Raw genomic sequence first — 22,279 nt, forward strand, 5'->3', positions numbered from 1 at the left:
TTGCAACTGGAGGAGTTTATTTGGAGTTTTTTCTTAAGTGATTTTCTTTAGAGTTAGCCTGCAAGAAGCTTTGTGCTAGCCCGTGGAGCCCCGCAATGAAACTTGATAACAAACAAATATAATATGAAAACTATCACTAAGTGATTTATTACTGCATCCAAAAAAAAAACCCCCCAAAAAACCACCATGAAAATTGGATCAAAACATTCCTCTTCTATCAATGATCCATTTGTGTGCTGATTGTTACTAGTAAGGAAGTTTCTGAATCATTGGTTAATAGTCCTTACCCTATTGCAAAGATTAAGGTGTCTCATCTACTAGTTATTGACAAAAATTGTTGATTTATATATTTTATTTTCCTTTTATCTTGGCTTCTGTTCTTTGTTCCCTCCCTGCCTTTTTTTTTTTTTTTCCCTTTCTTTCTTTATTCACCAGACCTACAATATTTTCAGCGATGACAACCTGGAGTACAGTGGTTTATCTCGCCAGTTCCTCTTCAGGCGCCTTGAGCCGTACACTCTCTATACCCTTGTACTGGAGGCTTGCAATGCAGCAGGCTGCACGCGTTCTCCACCCCAGCCAGTCCAAACAGATGAAGCACCCCCAGTGTCTCAGATGGCACCTGTAATCCAGGCAGTGAATGCTACCAATGTTGAACTAAGCTGGTTGCAGCCAATTAATCCAAATGGAAAAATAATTCGCTATGAAGTTATTCACAGATGCGCAAAAGAAAATGCTGCGGGGTACAGAGCAACAACAGAAGATGAGAAAATTGTTTTCACAGAATATAACACTGAAAGTAATACATTCATATATAATGATAAAGGTTTACAGCCATGGACAAGGTATGAATATAAAATACGCACCTGGAATGCAGCAGGCTACATCGACAGCTCCTGGACAGTGGCAAAGACTAGTCAAACTGCCCCAAAAGGTCTCGCTGTCCCCAGGTTATCTTTGGTATCAGTTAACCCCCGTAAAGTGCTCATCTCATGGGCCTCCCCAGCACAGCCCAATGGTATTCTTCAGTCATACAGGCTGCTAAAGAATGATGTTCTCTATCCTTTCAGCTTCGACGCTGCTACTTTCAACTACACAGATGAAGACTTACTGCCCTATTCAATGTACAGTTATGCGATAGTTGCTTGCACAATGGGAGGCTGCTCTACCAGTGAACCAGCTACAATACGGACGCTGGAAGCAGCTCCTGCTTTGGTGGACCCACCATCTCTGCAGGCTGTCAGTGCCACTCAGATTAATGCATCTTGGGCACCTCCCCAAATACAAAATGGAGATATCACCAAGTACATATTGAAATTAAACAATGAAGAGTATTATCCTGGCAAAAGTTTGCAAATGTTAGTTTCTAATCTACAGCCTTACACGCAGTATGATTTTGCATTGGTTGCCTGTACTGCGGGGGGCTGCACATCTAGCATATCACAGTCAGTGATGACCATGGAGGCTCCACCATTAAATATGGAAGCTCCCAGGCTGCTTGTCATGGGCTCGGAGTCAATTGAAATCACGTGGAAACTTCCAGCTAATCCCAATGGTAAAATCACAAGCTACGAGCTAAGAAGGGATGGTGTACTTGTTTACTCGGGTCTAGAAACTCGGTATCTTGATTTCACCCTAATGCCAGGCATGGAGTACAGCTACACTGTCACCGCAAATAACAGTCTAGGGAGTGTGACCAGCCCATCAGCTCAAATAAAAACCAACCCCTCTGCTCCATCTGGGATGTTGCCTCCGAGGTTGCAGGCATGGTCCTCAAAGGAGATTTTGGTGGCCTGGGATCCTCCTATCAAAGTAAATGGTGACATTAGAAATTACACAATCTCAATCCACAAGCCTGCTGAAACAGGAAAGAAAACTTTTGACTTTGATGCATCTCATGTTTCCTTTCTGAGACGGTCATACATAGTGGCAGAGCTACACCCCTACAGTAGGTAAGTCTGGAAGACCTAATTTCTTGAATAAATGCTGCAAGGTGGTTCAGTGGGCTGGCAGAGAGCTCAACCATCTTGTTTAAACAGACAGTCAGACCCATGGGGTTTTGTTTCTTAAAAAGCACATGATAAAACCAGGTTTATACTAACACCAGATATATATCATCTTGATGAAGAGCATAGGGTTGACTTAGGTTGTAATTAATACAAGGCGTAATTAAGCACTCTGCTATAGACTCCAAAACCTGCAATCTTGTACTTGTGTATCTTTTGCAAGATGTCTGTATCCAAGAATAAATAGGGCTTTAGTTGACAAAGTTTGGGGTGGGGAGACCAAAGACCTGTTAGCTAGCCTGTTCACAGGGCAGCTGACCTAAGATTAATGGAGTCACACCAGAAACATGCTCGCACCCTTGAGTTGAAAACAAGTGCCTTGTGTTTAAGTGAAAGCGAAAACTTAAGAGAGGGTACCAGACTCTGCCACAGAAGGAGCACGCTTGATAAGGAAGTAATATCTTCCCCACTAATTCTCGCTTATTTACCTGACTTTTCCATATATATTTGTGTAGGCATAATTTGTGTGTGTTACATGGTTGATAAGTCTGTCTACTATTTACATATAACTAATCTAAATCCAAAGAGAAAAGAGTAAGGGAGTGAAGCTCTATAGCTCTCAAATGATATCCAAATCGTCTCCTACAATGAATCATCATTTTGATTCATATCATCAAAATCAAAATGATTTTGATCACTTGACTCCTGCAGATGTTAACTCTGCTCTGAAAAAAAAACCAACCAAAACCAAATGAAAACCCAGAACACAGCATTCTTCCTTTTTGCTACACGAGGCACAGCACGTGTAAAAAACCAAATTATTTTCTTATTAAAAATGCTATAGACCAAGAGAAATTAAGAAATCCCCCAGATTTTATGCACAGTCTATGTTTGTATTTGCAGTGTTTTAATCACTTCATTGCCGATTTGTGTTCCCAAAGGTATGAAGTACAGCTCCAAGCTTGCACAGATCTGGGTTGTGCCTCCAGTGAGTGGGCATCAGTACAGACGCTGGAGGCACCCCCAGCAGTGCAGCCCGCCCCTCTCATAGAAATACAGACAACAGCCGGGGGCTTCCAGTCGACTTCTTCCATCCTGTGGACTGGCCCACAGCAGCCAAATGGGAAGATTTTATACTATGAACTTTACAGAAGGCGAACAACTCAAGCCCACGTAAATTTAGACCTCGCACTTGTTTACAATGGTTCTTCAACCTCCTTCAAAGACAACAAGTTGCTGCCTTACACAGCATATGAATATCAGGTGGGCACTGAAGCCATTTCGCAGCTCTGATTACAATTTCAGTACACTTTGAGAACCTTACTTTACACTTACAATGACCATACACATCTCATTGCTAATGGTAATATATTGTGATACCTGAATGATTATTGTTAATGTATTATGAATAGTTGAGAAGCTGAAAATAATTTTGCACAAGCAATAGATTCATTCAGCATTCATTTTTCTTTAGCTTAATCGTAAGTGCCTGTGTTTCTTGTATGTTAAGTGCTTGTGTCCCCTCCAGAGCTTTTGCAAGGCTCTAATGTTGAGTAGTGTGAAATTCTAGTTTTTAAAAGGCAGCTTCATTTCATTAGGTTTTCTTTCTTTTTCCACCCTCCTCCATTATAAGTTAATTTTTACTTTATGATCTTAAAGTAGTTTACATCAAAAGGGACTGGGTTTGTTTTCTCTTTAAAGTAGATGTTAGGATCACAAGCAGTTTTCATGGGTGATTCAAAAGTGAATTTACTGTTGATGATTGGTGTTATGTCTTATGCACATAGGTATTTTTACTATTGTTTGTCTCATGAAGCTAAGATAAAGCAAGAAGACCAGTTCTGCCATTCTTTCACTTGTAATTGTTTTCTATGTCAAAGTTACAAGTTTTAGCATCATTTTTTTGTCATACAGTAGTAGTGATAATGTAGGGCATCTTGAAAACCTCCAGGGAGGGAGACTGTGTAACCTCTCGGGGCAGTCTGCTCCACTGCTGGACTGTCCTCATTGTGAAAAAGGTTTTTTTTATGTTCAGTCTGAACCTCTTTTGCTTGAACTTATACCTGTTTTCTCTTGTCCCCTCCCACCACTTACCATTGTGAGGAACCTGGACCCATCTTCTTGTTAGCCTGTGGGTAGGTGCTGGGGGACTGCAATCAAGTCCCTCCAAAGCCATCTCTTCTCCAGACTGAACAAGCCCCAGTCCCACAGCTGCTCCTCATAGGCCAAGTTCTCCAACCCCCTGATTACCTTGGTGGCCTCCGCTGAACTCGCTCCAATTTATCAATATCTTTCTTGCATTCGGGGGCCCAAACAGAACAAATGCTAAGTAAAGGCATGTAATCACTTCCTTTAATTGTCTGGCTATGCTCCTGTTAAACAGCTCAAGATGCTGCCAGATTACACTGCTGGCTCATGTCCAGCTTTCTATCTCCTAAGGCCTTTAGGTCCCTTCCAGCAGAGGTGCTCTCTAACTGGTCAGTCCCTACCCTGTAATGCTGCAAGGAGTTATTCCTTCCCAGGAGCAAGACTTCGCATTTGTTTTGCTGAAATTCATAAAGCTCCTGATGACACATTCCTCTAGGCCCTTCTGAATGGCAGACCTGCCTTTCAACATATCAGCTGGTCCCCTCCAGTCTAGTGTCACCTGCAAATTTGATGAGAGTGCACTTTACAGATCAGGTTCTTTGGTAGCTCTGGTCCACTGCTACTGTTGTATTCTTTTAGGCAGCCAGAAACCATGAAGAATTAAATCTAAAAAGTTGCTTTATCACATTAGTCTATCCAGCTGCTATATGTACATGTGTCATAGACTCACGAAGTCATGTAGGTTGGAAGGGACATCCAGAAGGCATCTAGCCTAACTCCCTGCTTGAAGCAGGTCCAGATAGAGCAGGCTGCTCAGGGCTGTGTCCAGTTGAGTTTTGGATCAAGTTCTCCATCCTTGCATCTCCAAGGATGGAGATTGTATACCCTGTGTGGGCACCCTGTTCCAGTTTCTGACTACATACCTCCTACTTTTCTTTGCATCTAATTCCCTTGTTTCAACTTGTGTCCCTTGCCTCTTGCTCCATTACTGTCAGAGTCCCGGGGCCTGGAGGGAGGAGTGTGGTGGCTTTCTTCATATATCAGTTCCAGCAACTCTAATTTGGCTAAGAAAAGGATTCTGAAGGGAAAATTATAAAACTATTGAAAAGAGAGCCTAGGATGGTAGTAGAAAAGTGCAGTATTCACAAAGCCTTTCTTCTCTGCTTGACAATCACAAACCTCTTTTTTTCCTTTAGACGTTTCTGGATTGGCAGCATGTCTGTAAATTAACAGCCAGTGTGAAAAGTGTAGAATCATCATAGAATCACAGAATGGTTTGGGTTGGAAGGGACCTTAAAGATCATCTAGTTCCAACCCCCCTGCCATGGACAGGGTCACCTTCCACTAGACCAGGTTGCTCAAAGCCCCATCCAACCTGGCCTCGAACACTTCCAGGGATGGGGCATCCACAGCCTCTCAGGGCAACATGTTCCAGTGGCTCACCACTCTCATAGTGAAGAATTTCTTCTTTATATCTAATCTGAATCTACCCTTTTTCAGTTTAAAGCCATTACTCCTTGTCCTATCACTACATGACCTTGAAAAAAATGTCCCTCTCTGGCTTTCTTGTAGGCCCCCTTTAGGTACTGGAAGGCTGCTATAGGATCTTGCTGGAGCCTTCTCTTCTCCAGGCTGAACAACCCCAACTCTGTCAGCCTGTCTTCATAGGAGAGGTGCTCCAGCCCTCTGATCATCTTTGTGACCCTCCTCTGGACTCTCTCCAACAGGTCCATGTCCTTCTTATGATGGGGGCCCCAGAGCTGAACGCAGTACTCCAGGTGGAGTCTCACGAGAGCAAAGGGGGAGAATCACCTCCCTTGACCTGCTGGTCATGCTTCTTCTGATGCAGCCCAGAAAGCGGCTGGCTTTCTGGGCTGCAAGTGCACACTGCTGGGTCATGTTGAGCTTCTCGTCAACCACCCCCACCAAGTCCTTCTCTACAGGGCTGCTCTCAATCCACTCATCACCCAGCCTGTATTTGTGCTTGGGATTGCCCTGACCCATGTGCAGGGCCTTGCACTTGGCCTTGTTGAACTTCATGAGGTTCACACGGGCCCACCTCTCAAGCCTGTCAAGGTCCCTCTGGATGGCATCCCTTCCCTCCAGTGTGTTGACCGCACCACACAGCTTGGTATTGTTGATAAACCTGCTGAGGGTGCACTCAATCCCATTGTCCATGTCACCTACAAAGATGTTAAACAGCACTGGTCCCAATACCAACCCCTGAGGAACACCACTCGTCACTGCTCTCCACTTGGACATCAAGCAGTTGACCACAACTCCTTGAGTGCGCCCATCCAGCCAATTCCTGATCCACCGAGTGGTCCACCCATCAAATCCATGTCTCTCCAATTTAGAGACAAGGATGTTGTGTGGGACAGTGTCAAATGCTTTGCACAAGTCTGTTTGTTAGATTTGTGCTGAAGGAAATGATGTCCTTCTGTGAGCTGACTGCTTCTTATTGCTGATGGCAAGTCCATGTTACTTGATTTCCTTCAGTTACTTCATGGCATCTTCTTGAACCTAGCAGTACAGGAGATGCTACTATAATACTTTCCAAAGCAAAAATTATAATTACTCAAAGCCTGAAAATTTATTGCACTTTACATATATGAGAGTATGTTTTCCAGTTGTCACTTCTCTTGTGATGAGAGCTGTTAAACTTTTCCTGGGAACAGCATGCTTTAGGGTGAACTGTTTGTGTTTTAAATCCTACCATGTACAAAAATTTCCATTTCCTTCTTCCAGCTTTCCTTTAATGCCTGTGTAGGGCCCATCTGTTGGCCACAACAGCGTGAAGTCTGCTCTCCATTTACTGTAGTTTCCTCATAGCAGAACTATTGTTAGATCAGGTCTCCTTGCTACTTTGGACAGGTTCTATGAGGAATATGAATTCAAGTGCAGATGGGGCTGAGTAGATAGCAAGCATTGTAGCAGACCCAAGCCCTACTTATTAGTTAGGAATCTTTCTTAGGTAAAGAAGAACTTCCCAAATCGGAAGTTGTAGACATTGGCTGTTGGATGTTCTCAGTTATACCAGCTTTCAGTTATCTCAGTCAGAACCTGTTTTTTGAGAAGTTGATACTACAGAGAGTTTCCTTAGCCAAAATTTTTAATGATCTATCGGTGACAGATAACAAAGAAAGCCTATTGACCAGATTCCTGTGGTTTACCACACTGTATTCAAGACTTTGCTTTTTATCTCAGTTCTACTCCATAGCCCGGCTGAGCTGTTGACTGGGACCCTAAATCATTTTCGTTTTTTATCACTGGTGGCCATTTATTTCACCATGAGAGGTTTTTGCAGGCACGTGTTTGTCTTCTGCTTGTGTCACTTGCAGCAGTCCTCTGGGACATATTCTGAGCCCCTCCATTGTTGACAATTTATATCTTGCCTGTGAGACAAGTTATTCATAAGTATAGGGCTTGGCTTTTGCTATTATGCTGATGAAACCCAGATTTATATTTCACTTAAACTGGATATTGATTCTGCTGTCTCTGCATTTGAGGCTTGTTTGCTGGACATAAAACTTTAAATGCAACTGAATTTCCTCCAGCAGAATGCAGATAAAATCAAAGTGCTGTGATGGGACTCCAGCATTTTTGCACGTATTGAGATTTAGTTCAATGAACCCTGACAGCTTCTTTGGATCTGAAGTCAGGATTTTGGAGTTTGGTTTGGGGCTTTTTGTCGTTGTTGGGGTTTTTTGTTTGGGTTGGGTTGGGGTTTTTTGTTTTGTTTTTTTGCTGGCAACTTCAGCTGAATATTTAGGGCTTGTAAGACTAGGTGCAAAAGTTGCACTTTCAGAAATGACAAATTGACTTTGGAAGCTCATGCTGATCAAAAGGACTATGCACCCTAAATGCTTAGGTCACTGTTGTTCAAGGAAGCACTTATTCTTTAAAGGCCAGATCTGCACAAGCATATTAGCACCTGCTAGGTTTCAGTGGGTTTTTAAGAGGCATTAAGGTGCCTACTGTCCCATACTCAGAAATAATTACTTAGATCTTTGAAATTCCCTCTATCAGTCTATTCATACATTTAGATATTTGCATTTTCTAGAGCATCTGGCCTTTTAGGTATTTATTGGAATGCTGCCTGAGATCCTCAGCTGTATTAAACAGATGCAATTGCATGATCTCCTGAAAAAAACCCCTGACTTAAACAAACTTTATAACTCATGAGGCCTAAATAGTTTGCAAGTGTAATTTTTTGATTCCTGGAATATTTCTGAAACAGAGTGTGTAGGCCCTTCTCAGAAACTATTGAGGGTGGTGTGCAGTGTTACCATATAGTGACCTATGGAGTCAGACCTGTTTTTCTCAGCAAAGGGAAGGCCCTTTTGAACAGAGACTTGTGGCATTTAGTGCTATTCTGCAAAGCAGAGCTGTCAGAATATGGTGTGATTTCTATGCAAGTGCAATGTCATTTCTCCACAATTGTACTTAATTGTGTACTTAAGACTGCTTCTTTAGATTAATGGCTTGATGTAGTCCTGGTTTAGGACACATCCTTTATTTATTTATTTATTTGGCGCACACACAGAACATGCAAAAGACAGAAAAGTAGGACTGTCCCTTTTCAGAAAGTTTTATGGCTCCCTGCAGAGGTTTATTCTCTGGGAGCACCCAGAGAATATATATCTGGTGCACCAAGACAGGGTCTGCAGCACTGAAGCTATATGCCTCTGACTGCTGCAGGAGGCACAGCATCCCTCTTGCTTGTGAAGCATGCTTCTCATGCTCCAGTTACTGCAGCCAAGTGAAGGGTCAAGGACATACCCCAAGATATACCAGGGGAAATATGTTTTGAGTCCTCCATCTTGGACTCTCAAAGAGAAAACAGATCATATTTTGACTTCGGGGAGATAAAGAGAAAAAAATGGGTGCAAAGTCATGACATTAAGGAAGGTCCAACTCCATGGAGTGTAGAATACATCAGGCCTCTTGGTCACTTTTCAGAGATGACAAGAATGACACTTGGTTTACCAGTCTGTCTGTCAAATCATTGGCTGAGCTCCAGTTTGTGCTGCTTAGTTACTGACAAACAGCTCAGCGACTTCTGCAGCTTAAAATGGGGTGAAACTGGTTTTCTGACTGGCCAGTGATGTATAGTCACCCATTTGTAATATCCCTCAAATCTGGCTCCTTTTCATTGTTTTAATTCACCATTTCTTTCCATCTCCCTGACAGAAAGATGCACTACAAAGTAGTGACATAAAATAAAATGTAGTGCTTTCTTGCACTCCCTGCTTGTTATCCCCTCTTCATTTTATTTGGAAGAGTGTTTTTTCTTACAAGGTTCATTGTGCTTGTTGCTTCCAAGTAAAGAGAGTTTCTCATACTACACCTCCATTAGGCTACTGAGCTTGACCTCAGCTTCTGAAAAGTAAAGCAGACATAACCATGTTGTTTCACTGACGTAATGGCGATACCTATTCTAAATACCCTTTTGCAGAATGAGATGTTTCCTTTCTCCTGGTAGAGGGTACACAGTAGGGAGAAGGGCCATTTGAAACCACGCGATTTCATTCATTAAGCCCGACTTCAGGCACTATGTTTCTGTTGTCAACACCATCCTAAATTCAAGTGCCTAAACAGTGCATTGATGCAACAAACCTTGATTTTTGTTCATTAAACAAAATACAGATTTTAGACTAGATTTGTTGGCTTCCAAAATTACCAGTGAGACTTTTACAGCACCACTCTTGCCAGGCCCTTCTCGGTAAATTGGGATTCTGACATATTCAAAACTATGGCAAGCTATCCTTGAAAAAAGACATTAGCGTGAGTACCAGGGGAAAATATACTCCAGGGCTGTAGATGACTTGATATGATTTCCTTGATTGTATCTTTTTTATTTATGAGGCATAATTTATGACTGCTGAAAAGCAAACTAAAATGAGTGATGACTAACTACAGCCAAAGTAATAAATCAGAAGCGGAGAAAGAAGCGGTGATTTTGATCGAATCTATTGAATTAGCTGTTGCCCTTAGCTATTACAGGTATTGGAAAGACCTTTTAATATCTGCTTATCTCTCTCATGGGAACTTGGTAACTATCTCATTATATACTCATAGGAAACAAATTATTTAATTTTCTACCTTTTAGAGTTAAACCTGTTTACATCTCTCATTAATTACTGGTGTTATACTATGTTATATGAAATGAGCTTCCTTTAGCATTTGGTAATTCTGTTTAAGTCCCAAAGTGTCTTTCCCTTTCCCTTCCGCAGAATGGGTTAGTACTTTTATTATTAGTATTTGAACAGTGGAGATGAAAAACAATGTTAAGAGGCTCAAATTATCACAGTGCTAGAAGCCTGGACCTAAAATCTATCCCATTATATGTTTATGGCCTCCCTAAGGATGCTAACTGAATGTTGAAGAGGCAAAAGTATGGATCTGGGGATGGGCAATCAGAAAGCACACATTTGTTTACTACCTTTTTGTACGCCTGGTCATGAGTGGACACGATACTTTCTTTCCCTTGCCTTTGCTCTGTCCCCCATAGACTGCAACCACTTTTGAAACTTTCTTAGTTTGCTCATACCTTCCTGACACCACAGTGCCCAGATATGAATACATTATTGTAATGCTGAATGCTAGATTTCGGTAGACAAGCTTTGTGCTCTAAGCTGTGCTGACGTTGCATAAGTAACTCCAAATTACCCAGGCTGCACACCGGTCAGTTCTGATGAGAAGAAAGACTTGTGAAAGGTGCTGCAACTGATGGTGAGAGGGAGCTGCTCTGGTTTTCTCTCATTTTAACCAGCCAAGATTATGGTCTCTTCAATTTTCATGCAGACTGCTGTTCAAACACAACTAAAAATCGGGTGCTGTGTTTCTGAACTTACTGATGTCATATCTTATATACCCCTAAAGGGGGCCCAAGGCTCCCCTTTGCAGGAGCAGAGAGGATTCCCACTTGGGGACTGCCTGGTTTGTCCCTGTGTTTGCAGCCATAATACCTGTCACATTGTTTGAGCCAGGTCTGAGATGCGAGTGTTGTGAGCTGGCAGGCGTTAGTGCGTGCACAACGTCCTCTGCCAAACCACTGCTCAGTCAGCCATGGTTGCTCTTCACATAATCGGAGTCGTGTGGTCAAGTGATTGCTTTTATGTTTTGGGGAACTTTTGGCCATGTGCTGTGCTTTCTGCTTAATCCTGGACTGTCTTTGTCCTTTGAGAGGGTTAATTTGAGTGCTTTATTTTGGCAGCTTCTTCACCTTCTCTTTTCCATCACTGCGAGGCCATAGTTCTCTCCTGGTTTACCATTGCTTTTGTTCTTCTGGTACCTTTCTTGCGCTGCAGCATTGAAGGAGCTGTGGAAACATATATCCAGCTGTTTTCCTCAGTTCCCATTAGTACTTCCTGTATGGAGTAAATACCTTCACATATGATCTCAATTTGATGAAAGAAAATCTTTTTGAGTCTAAAACATAGCTTCCTTGGTAAGGACCTGGGGTTTCAAGAGTGTTGCAGCAGATGAACCTGCGTGGCTCAGGGATGGAGTAAGTCATCTAATGGGCTTCTTCCACTGTCAGCGTCTACAATACCACGATTTTTTTGCATCTATGCCCAAGGACCGTTGTGATTTTGTTGCCCTTTGTGGGAGGAGTTGTTACTCAGCTTTACTAAGCTTGAACAGGCTGGGCTCACCAAGGTAAGGCTGTGGCCATCTTATCGGCACTTCCCTTCCTGCTTCTCATAGGTTTTGCACCTTTTTGCTGTGCTGATGAACCTTGAGGTTGTCCTGTGATCATTTTGAGCCACAGCTGATCACCGGTTTCTTCCAGGAGCAGGGATCTGTGAGGGCTCATTTATGATGGAAAAAACCCAAGCTTCGTTACCTGTAACTGGAATTCTTCAGTCCTCTGAATATACGATCTCTGGAGAGGTTTCCCCCCTCTGTCTCTGGCTCCACTTCAAAGTGCAGTCTGGGCCAGGGGCCAGCAGATTGATAAAGCATTTTAAAAAGTAGCCCGTGTAGCTGATTTCGGAGCCCTCTCCTGGCTTTTTGGGGACAGTGCAGCCATTAACAGCACCACATCTTTTGGCAGGGTGCTGAGCCATGCACCATGATGTCAGACTTAATGCTTTTGGAGACAGTATATTCAGAAAGTCAAGTTATAAGAAACTTTTGTTGGCTTTCTGCTGTCTGTGTTTTGCCATTCAATACATCCCTGAGATGTGATTGCTTCTTGTTTGCTCCATGTTCCTGTGCGCGCTTTTGTAAACTTCTTACCTTTTAAGTAAGTACCAGGTAATACTGCAGCCTATTAAGCTCTTCACATTTCTATATGAATACAGTTAAATATTTGTTGGTGCTGATTATATCACAATTTAGAAGGAATTTTTGTGAGCCCAAAAAGCTTTTTACAAAAGTCCAAACCATGAAATTTCAGTTTAACCAGGCTAGCCAGGCAACAGCTTTCATCCATGACCATTTTGTGGTGACTTTTTGAGGAGCTGTGACCAAACCTCTGATTTTAACAGGCATTCCTCATTGTGGCTTCTGTTGCCATGCTGTCCCATTTCTTCATGCAAAGAAGTGGCTAAACGTCAACATTTCCATCTGCAGTCAGTTCTGGGCACTTACTGCTCCGAGTCTCCAAACGCTGACCATGATTTACTTGGATGGCAATTCTCAAAGGGGAATATTTTTATACCCATCCATCCTTTTACAGATGGTTGAGCAGAAGCAGAGGGAGTTAAGGGAATCCAGCTTAGGTCAGTATAAATCCAGAATTTAGATCCTCAGAAGTCCTGTTTAGCTGTCACAGCTGTCTTAGAAGCTGGCGTTAGGAAGTTTCACAGACACCTAGAGGTTTTCTGCTGGAAACATGTCTTGGCGGGGCTGAGTGACTGGTGTCTGTCTAGAAGGAACTCTCAGAGCATGCCTGTCTGTCAGGCCCACACACATGCAGCCGTGACTTTGGCCTTTTTTCAAGAGGGACAGGCATGTGGTGCCTGGGGGAGGGACCGCAACCTCCAGTGCCCCCCACCTCCCTGGGGAAGGGCTGGGCTGGGCAACCACATCTGCTCCCACTTGCTCGTGCTGCCCAGTCAGTCTTGATTTCATTGTGTTCATGCAAAGTAAAACAGCTCCGAAGGGAGCACTGGGAGCACCCCAAGTACAAAGATGGGTCCTCCACTTTGGCATTCCCACCCTGTAGGGCAGCAGGCTTGACTGCCTCCATTGGAGCCTGTGATTGAACTTAAATTATCTGCCTCCTGCAGGAGTCCTTCAACCACTTAGCTGTACTAGGAAATGGGATGAACATCCCCTTGTCCTAAGACAGTGTTCTGAAAGAGAGCCCTTGTTTGTCTGAAATAAGGCTTGTTTTCTGAAAGACGAGGCGTAAGCACCTATGGTAAGAGAGGGATTGATGGAGGAAGGTGTCTCCATCCAACCCTCAGTGAGGCATCTGCTTCCCAAGTGAGTTGCATCCTTCTGTCCTCTGAAATTCCTAGGGGGTCCCATTCTGAGGCCAAATTCCTGTGCTACACAGGAAGCCTCTGTTCCTAACTCATCACCTACAGTTTTGCTGTGGGCAGCTTGCCTGGGAGGTCAGGTCTGACACTGTTACGCTCTGTGCTCATTAAGGCTACAGCCTGGATATAACTGGAGCGGTTGAGCTCAGGTCAGTGCTGAGTCGATGCCAGTGGCACACTCAGAGCTGTTCTTTCCTTATGTGGCTTATTCTTTCCACAACGAAATATGCCGCTTGAAATGAACGACTGTGGGTAAATCTCTGTAGCAGCTGGAACTGAACTGAGATAGAGGGTTTGACCTACTGCAGTAAAGTGAACAGAGTTTGACTTTATGAAAAGTTCACAACAGAGATATATTACTGATTTCACTGAAAATAAAAGTGCTTTGGCTGAGCTTTTTATTGCAGGGCATCATCTGTACTTATGTAGTGTTTCACTGGATGGTGCTATATGTTACTGGTGGAATCAGGCAGGAACTTTGGGTTTGTAATTGGCAGAACCACAGTCTTCAAAGCTACTGTGGTGTTTTTTGGCCTTTTTCCTTCCCCAGGCTCCTTGTGAATTGTCCTGAGGCCTTAGAACTTAATATTGCAAGCTGGAAGGACTCCAGGGTCAGTTTTGAAGACCTCTTATTTCTAAACCTCCTATTTTTTTTAAGGCATAGTCCCGCCATCCACTTCCCCAGGACCTCTGCCCAGAGTAGATCACATAAGAATGTGTTTTACTATAGTTAGAATTGCTCGACATGAAAGCTTACTAAGGAATACTTATACTAAAAATCGCTCAGACAGTCCTCTTGTATTGCCATTTAGATCTATCATTCTGATTGATCACTATGTGGTTGGCTAATATTGAGCCTAATTTAACCCTATACACTCATGCATCCATCTATTCTGTCTATTGTACCTGACATTCTACAAATTACTTACCCATGCAAATGATGACCTAAGGCAACCTTTTATGATATTCGTGTTTAATTATACAAATGGTTTTTGATAAATAAGATTATACATCCTTCCATATGTTTATTCACTCCTTGATGAAAGCAAAATTTAATTTTCATGCAGATTTGTTGGAGAGTGTGTTTAATAAGTGCTGAGTTTTATGTAGTCTGCAGATCACTCTGGTTTTGGGAAGCTGACAAAATCAGTAGGCATAGTTCATAGAGACATGTGGTTTTTAATCAGGCCTAATTTAAGCTGCTAAATTTTGAAATCTTGGAACTGAAGCCATTGCCTTTGTGCTCATGCAATAAAGCAAATGTTGTTGTGAAAATAAATGAGAGATGCTGACTTAACTATACATTTCAGTGGGCTTTATTTATATTATGGGTTGCTGAAATTGTTGCCAAATGACTGATACATTAATATTTTTGAGACAGGGATGTTCCTGTAAAACTTTCCGGTTTTAAAGAGTAACTAGAGTTTGGCTTGTGCGATTCAGTCAAGGTGAACGTAACTTAAGTGTCACACAGTGCCAGGCTGAATTCATCAGGGCTGCTTGCATACATGAAGAAAGTGTGTAGAAGGGAGCAACTGGCAGGACTGGTTATCACTATTTTTGTTCAGATGTCTCTGAAAACATCACTGTTAATCCCAGCTTCTCAAGGAGTCCTCTTTGTGTGGTATGATGCAGTGGTGGGATTTCAGAGTTTGAGGATCAGGTATGATCACACACTCCCTGAGACATGAAATCTGCTTCTTTTTCCTAAATGTAGCAGTGGGAAATATTTCACTCTTCTGTTAGAAAGTCACTGGGTCAACACAGGTGCTGGGCAGCAGTCAAGGGACATTTTGCATAGGTGTTATTGCACGGATTTTTCTCAGTGTCAGTACAGCTGCAGTAGCAACCCTAGCTAACCATGGATGTTTTGTAGGCTTGAGTCCTTTGCTAACAGTTTCTCTGTTTTTGTGTGCCAAAGGTGTGGTCGGTAAACTCAGCGGGCCGGACACCGAGCGGCTGGTCCCGCTGCCGGACGGGCCCTGCCCCTCCTGAGGGCCTGGGAGCTCCCCTCTTCGACACGGTGGCATCCACAGTGGCTGTGGTGAACATCCGCCCCCCTCTCAAGCCAAACGGGGTGGTCAGTATCTACAGGCTGTTTTCTAATGATACCAGAGGGACTGATGTGGTGGTGAGTACTGTCAACACTGTTTCTGGATTTCCATTTGAGCTTGTATTTTCTAGCTTTAACAATTTTGTTCTTACAAGCTGCTACTGTTGGTTACAGACTGTCTGTCTTCCTCTCCTGCACTCCTGTTGGCAACTGCTCTGCAATGCTCTCTTCTGGCTAAAGTGCCACCAGCCTTTCACTCATCTAAATGTGCTTCTCAAGGAACTAACCTCATCATTAAACACTTCTGACATGGTGATGTGCAATGTGACGGGTATCAGAAGTATTGTTCGGGGGCAGCTAACCGTCCAAACGAAACACTTCCAGACAACTCCCACCAGTCCAAATGGTGCAGGTAGAAACTGCAGCCATTAGGAAATGATTGTGTGCTTTGGGTAGCCTATGGATTTGAAGTTCAGAAGAAATTGCTGTACATGAGCTTCTCTTAAAACCTTTCTTGTTGGTAAGAAGTATTTCACAGTAAAGCACTGAAGAATAGTGCAAGTAGCCAAGCAACTTCTTCTGCGTTTGGTGCCTCAGCCTAGACACCATTAGGTGCCCAGAAATGACCCATCTCAGCTTAGGAAACCTGCAGGGCTTCATTAGAGTTATAAAATAGGGAGATGTGGGGAAAGGTTAGGCCTGTGGAAGGTGCCTGGAACAGTTACCACCAAATAAGTGCAAAATGCTTGAATACTTTTTGTCTGGAACACTATCTGTTTGAGTAGGTAAATATTTGTACGGGATTTTTTTCCCTTATCCCATCTTGCTCAGCCTGGAAGTGCTAGGGACACCTTCACAGGTCATCAGTCCTGTCTGTGACCTTAAGCTGCCTACCGATTGCACATTAAGCATTTATTCCTTCCCGTGCAATAGGGTGTGTCTGTGTCTGATTCAGCCAGTTCATCTCGTTGGTGCCTGCATGGCCCTTCATTTCCATCCCCTCACACGTGCCATGCTTCTGGCTCATCTCTGGCTCTGGTGTCAAGAAGTACCAAGTGCTTTCCTTTGCTTACTTGACTCTTTCCTTCCCAATTTTTGCTGCACTCTGCTTAATCACATGCTGCCAAATGGGAGCAGATGTTGCCCCTTGTTGGTGTTTTCTACATATTTTTATTTCTTTGGCTTAAGAAGCTATACCTGCAAATGACCACAGCAATGAGGTGAAGTGGCAGTTCCTGTGAGCAGTTTCAGAACAAGGGCACCATTTCCTTTGCCCAAACTGCCAGGTCTCCCTTGCTGAGCACAGGAGAGTTTCCTAACAGACTTGACCAGCACCATGGCCATTTGAATGCAGAGCTGTATCATGTTGGCCCTTGGCTTAGAGGTACCTACCAGAGAGCACATTCTCCTGTCTATGAGTAAACTGACCCACCAGACACGTTTGTATCACTCTGCCCAGTGCTGTCTCCTGTATCTACATTGAGGAAGCTTGTGAGACATGCATGAGTATTTGCTAGCACACTTATCATGGAGCTATTTTCTACTTTAATTTCTTTTTGCTTCAGTACCACTTACCCCAGAGTTTCTCCTTAAAGGTTTTCTGTTTCTCTGTTCCTGAGAATGACATTTGCAAGTTGACATACAGTGGTCACAGCTCAACTCAAGAAGTCTATGAGGCTACTGATAGCATGGTCTTTTCCTTTGAACAGTGCCCTTTAACTTCCCAGTGGGAGAAAAATGAATGCAGAGTTCCTAGTACACAGCAGCTGCATTAATGTCAGACTTAAAGGACGTGCAGAACCTTGTGCCCATCTTGTTCTGCAGTTAATTCATCTCCATAACTCTTATTTAGTACTTGTGGTGCTTGAAGCTGTGACAAGTTCCCTCTTAATTTTTATAGCTATCAGAAGGGACGGCCACCCAGCAGACAATACATGGGCTAAAACCTTTTACCACGTACTCCATTGGTGTGGAGGCCTGCACCTGTTTCAACTGTTGCAGCAAAGGACCCATGGCCCAAATCACCACGCAGCCAGCTCCACCCTCGGAGCAGCCCCCCCCCGAGATCCGCACCGTGACCTCCAGGAACGCCTCTTTCCAGTGGAGCGCCCCTCAGTCACCCAACGGCATCGTCACCAGGTAGGAACTGCCACCCAGCTGAACCTGCACACCTCAGCTAGGGGTGGTGGAAGAAAAATTTGAGACGGAATCACAGGGCTAAGAGCACTGGACGGTTGTGGCAGCCATGCTCCTCCTTCTCTGTGTTGGTGGCGATATGCCCTGTGGCCTGAATACCATCTGGGAGGTGTTCACACGCAACGATTGCTTTTCTCCTGAGCAGGATATTGGGGAGGATGAAGGTGGAGAGGATGAGCTGTTGTGACTGGAGGTAGTTGTCTGACAGTTGTGGTTGCACAGCCAAAAAGTTGTGCGCTCAACTGGCAGCAGAGAGGCAGCTGCATCTGTAGTTACTTAGGCAAGTCCTGATTTGCAGAAGTGAGCAGCAAGGTAACAGGCATCAACAGTTTCACTGTGAGCGTGACTGACAACCATGATTGCTCATAGGCATCTTACAGTTGCGGCCAAAATCTCCAAGAGAAAAACTGGGATCAGGTCCATTCTCTTCTCCTGTAGCCAGACAGACAGCAATTAGGATGAAATGTATGATTGGCTGTTATGTTATTAAGGCTCTTGATTAATGAAAATCTCAACTTTCTTTTCAGCTATGAGCTCCATGTGTATATGGCTTGTCCCCTGAACCTACAGCCAGCAGTGAAGGCTTGCAGTCCTGGCCCAACTGAGGTGAAGTATACAGGAAAAGGACAGAGTGCCAACGTGTCCAACCTGGAGCCTTACACGACTTACAACCTGCGAGTCGTGTCTTACAACTCTGTTGGCAGCAGTGCCTCAGAATGGATTGGTTTCACTACAGAAAAGGAGCGTGAGTATGAGAAATGGTTCCCTAATCAGCAATGCCCGCTTCTGATGCATGGGACTGCATAGCGCCAAATGACTTTTCCACCTCTGTGAAAGATGATGTCCCCAGAAACCTGCTCTTCTGTGTCCCTGGTCACTGTGCCTCTGATGCCCATTCATTGAAATTCTGCTCTGGGGCTTGACTACTCATTTCTTCAAAAATATTTCTTTGCTCATCATCTGATATCACATCCTCTATCTCGGGAGCCTGGAAATCTTTTATTTTACTGAAAATGAGCAGCGAAGCTGCAGAACATAAAATGTTCAAGTATTACCAGAAGGGTGATGTGTAGTAATAAATACACGGCCATAAATAATCCCTGGGAAAAGTGGAGATCTTGGAAGAGACCTGGTGATTCTTTTCAGGAACAATCTTACTGTCCTAATTCATGCCACACTTCTGCCAGGGCTCATGAGAGTTCTCCTTGGATGTCATCTGAATGCTTGGATCCTTGTTGACGCTGAAGTAAGAATTTGTTGCTGTCTATCTAACCACCACAGGCAGTACTTTAAGGCCATGTGGTGTTCTGCATGGAAATTAAACATGCAGGACCTGTGCCTACAGTCAGAATAGATTTTGCCATCAAAACTGAATTTGTAGTAGTCTAACATCAGCTTTTATTAAAAAGATCTATAGTGCTGTAGCCAGAGTCATTCCATAACAGATGAGATGGGCATTTCACCTCAGCCTGCCAGGTCAGGGCAAAGAGGATGTTCACTTTTTATCATATAGTCTCATGTCAGGATTTCAGAATCACCTTTCTAAAAATCCTTTTTGCATCACTTGGTAGTTCTGCCTAGTAATTACTAAAAATGTCTCTGCTACATCCTTAGCTGAAAATTTCAGGTGAAATAGCCCCAGATTTTCTTTATATCACCACTGAAAAAAAGAAAAAGGTCCTTATCTCTAAAGCTGTGTTTTATTAAATTGCAAACTAAAAAGCTGGAACATGATAATGAACTTTTAAATGGAGAAAATTCATAAGGAACTGGTGAGACATACAGAACGAAAGGTTTTGAAAGCCATTTTTAAACCCCTGCCCACTGGGTCCACAGCCCTCTTCTTTCAGTCTTGCTTTTCTTGCCTTGCTGATCTCTTCACACCGGGTCTCCTGAGTCACTCTGAATGTCTCCTTCCTCTTGCCTGGAAGACTTGCTTTAGTGACAGTGGGCAATTAGCAGCAAAATGCAGCTAGACAAGCAGCTTTCTTATGAACAAACCAGCATATACTGGGCACTTGGCTTAATGGCAAAGCCACAAGAAAGGGCCACCTCAAACTTAAATGAAGTCTTTTGTCAGCAAGCTGTCGAGCCCAACTGATGAACTCCCTCCCTGAAGTGAGTTCTGGGTTTCTTTTCTCTCTGCCTGCCACCTGCTCTTGCTTTTCTGAAACCCCATGTTTTTATGTATGTGCATGTGTTAAAAGATGATCTTGGGCAATTTCTCGAAGCTTGCAAAAGAGTCCTCTCCTTAATTTATGCAGTTTTAGTGTCTGTACCACATACACAAAGGCAAAGGCAGGAAGTTCTAGGTCTTCATTTTAAAGGTATGAGATATTTCTGCTTTCTCAGTGTAGAGGCTGGGGTCCTACAGCAGCTTTCTCTTTTTTCCTTGTATCTTCCCTACTCATACACATGTATATGAGAGAGAGAGGGAGTGCATGCGACAGAGCGCTTGTATCATGCAGAGTCTCCTTCTCTGCGCTGTATAACTCAGTCATGCTGTTGGCAAGAAACTAGCTTTTTTCCTTCTTTTGCAGCACCTCGGTACATGGCTCCATTCTCTGTTGTCAGCAATTTATCCACCATCCACATAGACTGGAGTCGCACTTTTGTACTGAACGGCCGCCTGAAGGAGTACGCGTTAACTGAGAGCGGGCAACGCATCTACAGTGGCTTTGACACTGAGCTGTATTTACCAAGGACATCTGACAAAAGTCAGTTTCAATTTCCTAGAGCTTTCTCTCTGTGAAAGGCTGTTGAGCTAAATTAATATTATTGTGTGCTAAATTTAAGAAAAACTCTCCATAGCCATCCCAATCTAAGAGTACAGGAGTGTATTATTACAGACACACTGAAGTACACCTAAGCAGATGCTTGAAACAAAAAATCCTTGGAGCTAAGCTTCCTCACTGTACCTGACAGAGTGAGACTGCTCTGGCTCATTGTGAGGGTCGAGCTTTCCAAAATCCTGGAGCTGTGTTGCAATTCCACCCTTCAGGGCTACACTCTGTGAAATGCACGGAAATCTTCAGGTTCAGAAAAGACTGCAGCCTGAATTTTCATTTGAATCAAATTAAGTCAGTAGCTCTTGGAATCCACCATGTTTTGAAATGCAGTTTCTCTTTAGAAATTTGCAATCTTTAAAACACAAGGAAACACAACGGGGGGGGGGAGAAAAGAAAAAAAGAAGAAAAAAATGTTTTCTGTTTTTAAGGCATTGGGGGTTTTGTATGTCAAAGGATTTTGTAATTTATTTTTTACCTTCCTGATTACTGCAATGATGCTAATACTTTTTTTGTTTGTTTGTTTTACTCGAATGTTCTAAACATGTTTGTATCAGCCATTCGTGGAGTATGAGGGATTTAGGGCAAAATGATAAATAAATTGAAAGTTGCCAGTTACATGTCATTGGAAGAGGGAGGACTGGGTGGTGAAAGAGGAACATAATTTGTAGCAACATCATAGTGGTGACTACCTATGATGATCTGCCATGGTTCATAGTTTAGAAGTTCAATACCCATGTATAAGGGATTATGAGGCTCTGATCTGGGACTCCAATGCATTATGTGCTATGCCTGGCTTGGCTTTTCTCAGACCTGGCTGTCTCTGCTGGTGGATCATGGTGAAAAAGCAGCACCTACAGAATTTTGATTTTTCCTGCTGACAGTATTTTCTAACCTTTTTTGCTCAGCCTTTTTGTTTCAAGTGACCTGCATCACCGATGAAGGGAGCGCTATGACACCGGTCATCAAGTACAGCGCTGGAGATGGAGTTGGTAAATATGTGAAGAAACTGCCTAGCACCTATTCATTTCATGGGTTTGTGGTAGAAATTTGATATGTAGTGCATGCCAGACAGGATGGCATCTCATTGCAGGATCAGGGGATTCCTTAGTGCCTTAAGGTATGGGGTATGTAGGTAATGTGCCTTCTTTTTTTACCATGGAAGGATTTCTGTTCCTTTACATCACGATCAGCTTCAGATCCTCTCTCTGGACATGTAATTTTTTTTTCTTTTATATTTACATAAATATATTGCTCCAAAATGTAGTGCTTTTTCCTGCTGAATAGAATCCACTTTCTTCCAGATTTTATTTCCAAATTCAGATCATCTTGAATTCTAATCTTGTCCTCCCACATTCCTCCTCAGTTTGACAATGAAAATACATATCCTCTCTCCTTCCTGCCTCCCACCCACCCCAGCAAGGGGCATCTGCCTGCTCCCTTCATATGACCAACCAGCCAGTCTCTGCAGTTTCACCTGGGATGTGTTCCCCTAATCAGTTTGTGAGAATGTCATATGAGATGTTGTCAGGACCTGGTTTGTAACGCCTGCTGTTTCCCTTCTGTCCACGAGGCCTTTGCCTGTTTTGTGGAAGCAAGGAAGTTTGGTGTGGCGACACCCCAGTCACTTGTTGTCCGTTGAGTAGTAGATGC

The 22,279-nt window shown here is 43.3% G+C and overlaps 1 protein-coding gene across 1 annotated transcript in view; it reads left to right on the forward strand.

The window, feature by feature from the left end:
• LOC104837413 (usherin-like) overlaps window positions 1-22,279 on the forward strand; it is a gene marked incomplete at its 5' end in the record, with an annotated part of 349,356 nt that overhangs the window by 320,964 nt on the left and 6,113 nt on the right. Inside the window, 7 exons of the mRNA XM_010576524.1 lie at window positions 436-1,952; window positions 2,948-3,269; window positions 15,513-15,722; window positions 17,545-17,783; window positions 18,368-18,585; window positions 20,381-20,557; window positions 21,535-21,618. Of these exons, the coding sequence (XP_010574826.1) occupies window positions 436-1,952; window positions 2,948-3,269; window positions 15,513-15,722; window positions 17,545-17,783; window positions 18,368-18,585; window positions 20,381-20,557; window positions 21,535-21,618 (2,767 nt within the window). The remainder of the gene's footprint in view (window positions 1-435; window positions 1,953-2,947; window positions 3,270-15,512; window positions 15,723-17,544; window positions 17,784-18,367; window positions 18,586-20,380; window positions 20,558-21,534; window positions 21,619-22,279) is intronic.

Source organism: Haliaeetus leucocephalus, unplaced genomic scaffold (assembly GCF_000737465.1).
Source record: "Haliaeetus leucocephalus isolate CR32 unplaced genomic scaffold, Haliaeetus_leucocephalus-4.0 Scaffold526, whole genome shotgun sequence".
NCBI lineage: Eukaryota > Metazoa > Chordata > Aves > Accipitriformes > Accipitridae > Haliaeetus > Haliaeetus leucocephalus.